Raw genomic sequence first — 10,324 nt, 5'->3', positions numbered from 1 at the left:
TCATTAGTTATCCCCGTGTGAGATATTAAAGTATTTCCCTGCAGGAATATTAGAAATCCCTGGGTGGGATATTAAGCTCTCCCTAGATGGATGTTTATTAATTACATGATTTTTGCATGAGGTCAATATTTTAATTGCATTTTAAAAAAAGTTACGTTAACAACTAGGAGTGGTGGAAGCTCGATCCTCCGTCTACCAATAGCCAGACAGATACGCTGCCTAAATATCGTATTATAAATGTTGCAAAATACCGATGAGTTGATGAATAAGACACTTTGGCAGCACTTAAGTACTTCACTGTAGGAATATTTCGTCAGCAAGGTAGGCTTCTTCAGTCAAATATAAGTGATTATAACACTAAAGAGAGTAGCACAAGAAGAATAGAGGTAGTCAGTCCCTTAGCCTTTATGGAAGTTTTCAGTCCCTTCGCCTTGATGGAAGGGGATCGGTCCCTTAGCCTTGATGGAAGGGGATCGGTCCCTTAGCCTTGATGGAATATGGTCATTCCCTTAGCCTTTAAGGAAGGTTGTCAGTCACATCTACTGTCCCTAACGTAAAATACCTGTATTTGACTGAACAAGCCTCTTGTCCAGACAAATGAGCTCAACATTAAAGACACCGAAGTGTTGCACAAGTGTCCTACTTATAACCAAGATATACTCGTACCTTGATACCCGTCACTGAGACACTCTTAAGAAACAGGTCTCTGGCTGAAGACGAAATATACAGACCTCTTTTGCCCGTGTTTCATTCGTCTGTCAAAGAAATTTGCTGCTTTCCATCGATTATATATATAATATATATATATATATATATATATATATATATATATATATATATATATATATATATATATATATATATATATATATATATATATATATGCAAAACAACCACTGTGAAAGAATAGAAAAGTTCCAAGCGCATCCGTGACTACTCACATTATCAAGGAACAATGAAAGTAAAGCACCAAAGGAAGGTACCTCACTATCAGATCCCACAACAAACAAACACCTGACGCGAGACAGCAGGCCCGCCGGCCAAACTAGACACCTCCTTCATACAACCCACCAACAAACTATTCTACCCAAGAAATAAGAAATTTTAAAAAATTATTATTTGTCCAATGTATTATTAAATTCTTCCCAAATTCTATTAATTATAAATGGATCTAATTTATATAAACCAAAGGAAATATTCATATTATTGTCAAAACTGCTTTTTATGAAACAAGATTCAATTATATTCCTGTCGACCATGGACTTGTTTGATACTACTTTCTCAACTTTTTGAAAATCAATTGGATGGTTAAAATCTCTCACATGAATAAATAGAGCAGTGGAATCTTGTCCAGTTCTAATGCTATATTTATGTTGTTTTAATCTTAGTTCGAGATTTTTACCAGTTTGACCGTAATAAACTTTATCGCAAGTTTTACAAGGAATCTTATAGACACATCCATCAGCATTTTGGGGGGAATTCTTTATCAAAAACTTTTTTACTGTATCAAGATTTTTTAATACAACTTTAATATTAAAAGTCTTAAGAAGAGAAGGCATATCAATCAAGTTTTCATGGTAAGGGAGAACCAACATATTTCTAGTTGAATAAGGCTGGTTGTCCCTTTTTGGATTGGAAAAAGTATTTCTAGCAACTTTAAAAGATTTATCAATTACATTTCTTGGGCATTTTAAATTATTACCTATTTCATTAATTTTGGATATTTCCTCATCTATGAACTCTGGACTACAAATTCGTAAAGCTCTCAGAAACATTGATGAGAAAACAGACAGTTTGACTCTATCTTGATGCGAAGAATAATAGTGGACATAGGAACAGTTATTTGTAGGTTTTCTGTAAATTTTAAATTTGAATTCATTATTACCCTTAATAATTAAAACATCTAGAAAAGGCAATGAGTTATTTTCTTCAAATTCAACAGTAAAATTTATAGAATGGGCTAAGCTATTTAATTTTCCAAGGAAATGGTGTATATCTACATTTTTGGGCATAAGACATAAAATATCATCAACATATCTGAACCATTTTGCTCTATTATTATTAATTTAACACAATCCTCCCTAATAGAGCAAAATGCTGATGGATGTGTCTATAAGATTCCTTGTAAAATTTGCGATAAAGTTTATTACGGTCAAATTGGTAAAAATCTCGAACTAAGATTAAAACAACATAAATATAGCATTAGAACTGGACAAGATTCCACTGCTCTATTTATTCATGTGAGAGATTTTAACCATCCAATTGATTTTCAAAAAGTTGAGAAAGTAGTATCAAGAAAGTCCATGGTCGACAGGAATATAATTGAATCTTGTTTCATAAAAAGCAGTTTTGACAATAATATGAATATTTCCTTTGGTTTATATAAATTAGATCCATTTATAATTAATAGAATTTGGGAAGAATTTAATAATACATTGGATAAATAATATTTTTTTTTAAATTTCTTATTTCATGGGTAGAATAGTTTGTTGGTGGGTTGTATGAAGGACCTGTCTAGTTCGGCCGGCGGGCCTGCTGTCTCGCTTCAGGTGTTTGTTTGTTGTGGGATCTGATAGTGAGGTGCGGGCTACCCCTTTATATACCTTCCTTTGATGTTTTACTTTCATTGTTCCTTGATAATGTGAGTAGTCACGAATGCGCTTGGAACTTCTCTATTCTTTCACAGTGATTGTTTTGCATATTCTGAAATCACCTGTTTACTGTGATCTTATTGCATATATATATATATATATATATATATATATATATATATATATATATATATATATATATATATATATATATATATATATATATATATATATATATGCAAAACAACCACTGTAAAAGAGTAGTGAAATCCCAAGCGCTTTCGTGACTACTCACATTGTCAAGGAACTATTGATAGTTCCTTGACAATGTGAGTAGTCACGAAAGCGCTTGGAATTTCACTGCTCTTTCACAGTGGTTGTTTTGCATAATTTAAAATCACTTGTTTACTGTGATCTTATTGCATATATATATATATATATATATATATATATATATATATATATATATATATATATATATATATATATATATATATATATATATATATATATATATATAGTGTGTGTGTGAAATTAGTTAAAGCCCTGAGTGGCTGTTGTTGTTACGCTAAACACGACGCTTCTGATCTTTCAGCTCCAGGATTGGCTAAGCTTCATCCTTCAGCAGCTGCAGAGTGAGTTTATCTTTCCAGGACCATTAAGTGTATCTTTCCCAGACTACTGAGTTTACCTTTCCAGACAGGCAACTCTCCTTCCCCTAGATGTTTTCAGGCTTTCCCGTGGAAGAGGAAGTGTAACAGACTGACTCATCGGATCCACTGGTGTAACAATCGCGGACGGAGGATCGAACCTCCACCACCCATTTAAGCTGAATAATTTATACGGGTTTAGAGCTACTTAAAATATAATAATAATAATATTAATAATAATAATAATAATATTATTATTAATTAATAAAAATAATTATAAATAATAATAATAATAATATTAATAATAATAATAATAAAATTTATAATAATAAGATTATTAATAATAATAAAATTAATAATAGTATCACATTTTAAAAATAAGAATAACAGTTTACTGTATATCCGTGAACCTCAATCTCGAAGCATCATGTAGATGGATTTTTCGAACGATGAAAATCACTGTAAGGAGCGAAGATTTGTACTGTAATTGTTCGAACGCTTCTGCCGAGTCATGAAATTGTTCAGACTCTGCTGCTGCTCCTGCCAAGATAACAGCATTAATATTTATGAAGACACGTATGAGAATCTCAGATGGGATTCGAAGCTAAGTCTCGTGGTTCAGTTTCGGCTCTGGGGACACCGGAGGAGGAGGAGGAGGAGGTGGTGGTAACTGCCGTAGGCTGGCAACACAAGTTTAAAAGCCGGGTTCCACGCCTGGCAACACGGGTTTAAATACAGGATCCCAAACCTGGCAACTGCTATTACTAAATAATAATAATAATAATAATAATAATAATAATAATAATAATAATAATAATAATAATAATAATAATAATTATTATTATTATTATTATTATTATTATTATTAAAATAATTAGTAAACACACACAGGAAATAATTTATGACGCGTGATTTACCTCGTCACTGATGTATATATAAAAATAATTATTATATTTTACACAATGAGTTCATTACTGAGACTTTTACCGTTGTTGTGTACAAGTAATTACGAGTTTTTTTTAGCTCACGATGAGGCTAATCAAGTGTTAATCTACAGTGTAAAAAAAATAATAAAAAAAATCATACTTATTTTCATGAATGGATTTGCAGTGTTACAATGATATGGATTTTGAGTTCTCACTCGATGGATTTGTGTAATTGTGTGTGTGGGGGGGGGGAGGTTTTTTTAAATTTATGTACAGAGAGGTGTATATCTCCCTGTGTATGTATACTGCTTATATACATAGGGAGGTGTATATTACTCGGTGTGTGTATACTGATGGGTAGAATAAAGGCACTGAGAACTAAGTGGCTGCTAGAGTTCGACCATGATATGTGTACGTTGTTGAGGATAATGGTGTGTGTGCGTGTGTGTGTGTGTGTACTTACCTAATTGTACTCACCTAATTGTGGTTGCAGGAGTCGAGACACAGCTCCTGGCCCCGCCTCTTCACTGATCGCTACTAGGTCCTCTCTCTCTCTCTCTCTCTCTCTGCTTCCAGAGCTTTGTCATACCTCGTCTTAAAGCTATGTATGGTTCCTGCCTCCACTACATCACTTGTTAGGCTATTCCACTTCCTGACGTCTCTTGCTGCCCTTTACCCTTTCACCATCCACTGCCCCGCTGTTATCCGTAACCTATTACTCATCCATCTCCCTTTTGCCACCTGATGCCCTCACTTCCTTCCTGCCCTGCAGCGCTGTATAGTCCTTGTGGCTTAGCGCTTCTTTTTGATTATAATAATAATAATCCACTTCCTGACGATTCCATGACTGAAGAAATACTTCCTGACATCCCTATTACTCGTCTGAGTCTTCAGCTTCCAACTGTGACCCCTTGTTTCTGTGTCCCATCTCTGGAACAACCTGTCTCTGTCTACCTTATCTATTCCACGCAGTATTTTGTATGTCATTATCATGTCTCCCCTGACCCGCCTGTCCTCCAACGTCGTCAGTCGGATTTCCCTCAACCTTTCTTCGTAGGACATACCCCTGAGCTCTGGAATTAGCCTTGTTGCAAACCTTTGCACTTTCTCTAATTTCTTGACCTGTTTACCCAGGTATGGGTTCCAAACTGGAGCTGCATACTCCAGTATGGGCCTGATGTACACAGTGTACAGTGTCTTGAACGATTCCTTACTAAGGTATCGGAACGCTATTCTCAGATTTGCCAGGCGCCCGTATGCTGCAGCAGTTATCTGGTTGATGTGTGCTTCCGGAGACATGCTCGGTGTTATGGTCACCCCAAGATCTTTCTCCTTGAACGAGGTTTGCAGTCCTTGGCCACCTAGTCTATACTCTGTCTGCGGTCTTCTTTGCCCTTCTCCGATCTTCATGACTTTGCACTTGACAGAGTTGAATTCAAGAAGCCAGTTTCTGGACCACGTGTCCAGCCTGTCCAGGTCTCTTTGAAGTCCTGCCTGGTCCTCATCTGATTTAATGTGTGTGTGTGTGTGTGTGTGTGTACTCACCTAGTTGAGGTTGCAGGGGTCGAGTCCAAGCTCCTGTGTGTGTGTGTGTGTGTGTGTGTGTGTGTGTGTGTGTGTGTGTGTGTGTGTGTGTGTGAATGTGTATTTGTTTGTTCGTTTGTTTGTCTGTTTGTGTGTGTGTGTGTGTGTGTGTGTGTGTGTGTGTGTGTGTTCACCTATTTGTACTCGCCTGTTTGTGGTTACAGAGGTCGAGTCACAGCTCCTGGCCATGCCTCTTCACTGGTGTGTGTGTGTGTGTGTGTGTGTGTATACGTGCATACTTACGATAGAATAGAGGGCGGCGGTGAGGGCGGCATGACGGGCGTCCAGACGCAGCCACCCACGGCCGCCCACTCTCACCACGGGCGTTAGTCTGCAAACAAACAGCGAGAAACAACATCACCAACAAACACAAACAACACGATTGCAAGCAAACACAGTCTGCTTGATTTACATCCACCCAATATGAATAAAACGTCAGAAAAAAATAAACAGCGTAACAGAACAAATTACAATTTGCTTCACAGAGGAACAAATAAAGTCATTCTTTACACTAAAGGTCATTATAACACAGGAAAGACACCGGGAAACAACCTTATAGTTTAGTCGAGAAACAAAAGCATTGCTCTTGTTTTAATATTACAAAGAAAACAGTAAATAAACCTAAATATTGAATTATTATTATTATTATTATTATTATTATTATTATTATTATTATTATTATTATTATTATTATTATTATTATTATTATTATTATAAAAACTAAACGCTAAACCACCTAAAAATTGAATTATTTATTGTTATTATTATTATTATTATTATTATTATTATTATTATTATTATTATTATTATTATTATTATTATTATTATTATTACTATCAAAACTAAGCGCTAAACCACCTAAATATTGAAATAGATTTAGATATTTTTACGTGATTTAGATATCTGCATCGCCATTTACCTAAGGCGTCATGAATAACATTACGAGAAGACACACATAGCAGGTCAAATTTTCATTAGAACAACGTTTCACTCTGTGTAGAGCTTCACCATAGCTCAAGGCTTGATAAAGCTCTACAAAGGGGCGAAACGTCCAAATAAGCGCTTGTTCAGCAATCTGTGTCGTGTTTTTCAGCTTCGTCCAGAGCGAAACATCCGGAACTGGCGAATCCGTCTCTCAGAATCATACAGATATTCTTCAAAGGTGGCGAGGGTATATACGCACACTGAGGGATACATATGCCTCTCGTTGAATTTATACAGGCAGATATATATTCCTCTTGTCGCATATATAATGAGAGACATATGCCTCTTGTTGCATATATAATGAGTGATATATATGCCTCTCGTTGCATATATACAGAGATATAAATGCCTCTCGTTGCATATATGCTGAGAGATATATACCTCTCGTTGCATGTATACTGAAGGTTATATATATATATATATATATATATATATATATATATATATATATATATATATATATATATATATATATATATATATATATATATATATATATATATATATACATATATATTATATAATATACATATATATTATATATATAAATATATATATATATATATATATATATATATATATATATATACATTATATGTATATATATATATATATCTTTCTTTCAACGTACCAGCCGTATCCCACTGAGGTGGGGTGGCCCAAAAGAAAAAACTGAAGTTTCTCCTTTTAAATTTAGTAATATATACAGGAGAAGGGGTTACTAGCCCCTTGCTCCCGGCATTTTAGTCGCCTCTTACGACACGCATGGCTTACAGAGGAAGAATTCTGTTCCACTTCCTCATGGAGAATATATATATATATATATATATTATATATATATATATATATATATATACATATATATATATATATATATATATATATATATATATATATATATATATATATATATATATATATATATATATATATATATATATATATATATATATACTCATTTATAATTAATAAAATTTGGTCAGAGTTTAATAATACATTGAACAAATAATAAACCTTATTTCTTGGGTAGAATATTTTGTTATTGGGATGTCGTGAGGACCTGTCTAGTTGGACCAGCGGACCTACTGCAGTGTTCCTATTTTTAATATGAGTCCGGTATTGTCGCGCGTCAGGTGTTTCTTTGTTGTGGGGGTTGACTGTGAGGTGTAGTCTAAGCCCTTTAATTGCCTTCCTTTGATGTATTACTTTCATAGTTCCTTGACAAAGTGAGTAGTCACGAAAGCGCTTGGAATTTCACTACTCTTTCACAGTGGTTGCTTTGCATATATATATATATATATATATATATATATATATATATATATATATATATATATATATATATATATATATATATATATATATATATATATATATATATATATATATATCCCGTTGCATATACACTAATGGTTTATTTCCACACATCCTCTAGGGGTCATTATTTAATTTCCACTGACTTGTGGTGTAGGTGATACTAAGCCTTACTGACCGACCCTCGTCTACTTAACAACTGATCAACCCAATCAACCAAGAGGAAGTCAAAGAAAATCCACCAAACCTGCCTGACACCCTGAATCCATGACTATTAAATATTAGTGGAAGTCAAAATGAAAGAGAAACCCATAACTCTGTGTTTTTATTGCCACTTAAGCCGGGGCAATTTTGAAAAAATAATTCCAGCAAATGCGAAATCCGACTTCACATTTCAGTAGTCGGCCGACTAATGGGGAGAATAATAGGAGAATAACGGGTAAGTTAGTTCCTAACTCCTAATTTAGCATCCATTGCATTTTTTTATAGGAATAAACAGTATGGACTCAACCTCGGTAGGACAACACACAGACTGTGAATAAAATAAAGAAAAGGTACACTACCGTGACTGGAACAATAAAAAGGCACACTACCGTGACTGGAACAATAAAAAGGCACACTACCGTGACTGGAACAATAAAAAGGCACACTACCGTGACTGGAACAATAAAAAGGCACAATACCGTGACTGGAACAATAAAAAGGCACACTACCGTGACTGGAACAATAAAAAGGCACACTACCGTGACTGGACAGTAAAAAGGCACAATACCGTGACTGGAACAATAAAAAGGCACAATACCGTGACTGGAACAATAAAAAGGCACAATACCGTGACTGGAACAATAAAAAGGCACACTACCGTGACTGGAACAATAAAAAGGCACACTACCGTGACTGGAACAATAAAAAGGCACACTACCGTGACTGGAACAATAAAAAGGCACACTACCGTGACTGGAACAATAAAAAGGCACACTACCGTGACTGGAACAATAAAAAGATACACTACCGTGACTGGAACAATAAAAAGGCACACTACCGTGACTGGAACAATAAAAAGGTACACTACCGTGACTGGAACAATAAAAAGGCACAATACCGTGACTGGAACAATAAAAAGGCACAATACCGTGACTGGAACAATAAAAAGGCACACTACCGTGACTGGAACAATAAAAAGGCACAATACCGTGACTGGAACAATAAAAAGGCACACTACCGTGACTGGAACAATAAAAGGCACAATACCGTGACTGGAACAATAAAAAGGCACAATACCGTGACTGGAACAATAAAAAGGCACAATACCGTGACTGGAACAATAAAAAGGCACACTACCGTGACTGGAACAATAAAAAGGCACACTACCGTGACTGGACAGTAAAAAGGCACAATACCGTGACTGGAACAATAAAAAGGCACAATACCGTGACTGGAACAATAAAAAGGCACAATACCGTGACTGGAACAATAAAAAGGCACACTACCGTGACTGGAACAATAAAAAGGTACACTACCGTGACTGGAACAATAAAAAGGCACACTACCGTGACTGGAACAATAAAAAGGCACACTACCGTGACTGGAACAATAAAAAGGCACACTACCGTGACTGGAACAATAAAAAGATACACTACCGTGACTGGAACAATAAAAAGGCACACTACCGTGACTGGAACAATAAAAAGGTACACTACCGTGACTGGAACAATAAAAAGGCACAATACCGTGACTGGAACAATAAAAAGGCACAATACCGTGACTGGAACAATAAAAAGGCACAATACCGTGACTGGAACAATAAAAAGGCACACTACCGTGACTGGAACAATAAAAAGGCACAATACCGTGACTGGAACAATAAAAAGGCACACTACCGTGACTGGACAGTAAAAAGGCACAATACCGTGACTGGAACAATAAAAAGGCACAATACCGTGACTGGAACAATAAAAAGGCACAATACCGTGACTGGAACAATAAAAAGGCACAATACCGTGACTGGAACAATAAAAAGGCACAATACCGTGACTGGAACAATAAAAAGGCACAATACCGTGACTGGAACAATAAAAAAGCACAGTACCGTGACTGGAACAATAAAAAGGCAAAATACCGTGACTGGAACAATAAAAATGCACAATACCGTGACTGGAACAATAAAAAGGCACACTACCGTGACTGGACAGTAAAAAGGCACAATACCGTGACTGGAACAATAAAAAGGCACAATACCGTGACTGGAACAATAAAAAGGCACAATACCGTGACT

The 10,324-nt window shown here is 35.4% G+C and overlaps 1 protein-coding gene across 3 annotated transcripts in view; it reads right to left on the bottom strand.

Moving 5' to 3' along the window:
* The window catches only part of LOC128687366 (uncharacterized), a 48,827-nt gene that overhangs the window by 8,709 nt on the left and 29,794 nt on the right, over window positions 1-10,324 (bottom strand). For all 3 annotated transcript variants that reach the window (XM_053774794.2, XM_053774796.2, XM_053774795.2), the window contains exon 3: window positions 5,995-6,082. In XM_053774794.2, coding sequence (XP_053630769.1) covers window positions 5,995-6,082 — 88 coding nt within the window. The remainder of the gene's footprint in view (window positions 1-5,994; window positions 6,083-10,324) is intronic.

The sequence above is a fragment of the Cherax quadricarinatus genome, chromosome 40 (genome assembly GCF_038502225.1).
Source record: "Cherax quadricarinatus isolate ZL_2023a chromosome 40, ASM3850222v1, whole genome shotgun sequence".
NCBI lineage: Eukaryota > Metazoa > Arthropoda > Malacostraca > Decapoda > Parastacidae > Cherax > Cherax quadricarinatus.
The sequence above is the reverse complement of the archived record's forward strand: the minus strand, read 5'-3'. Positions and strand labels throughout refer to the sequence as shown.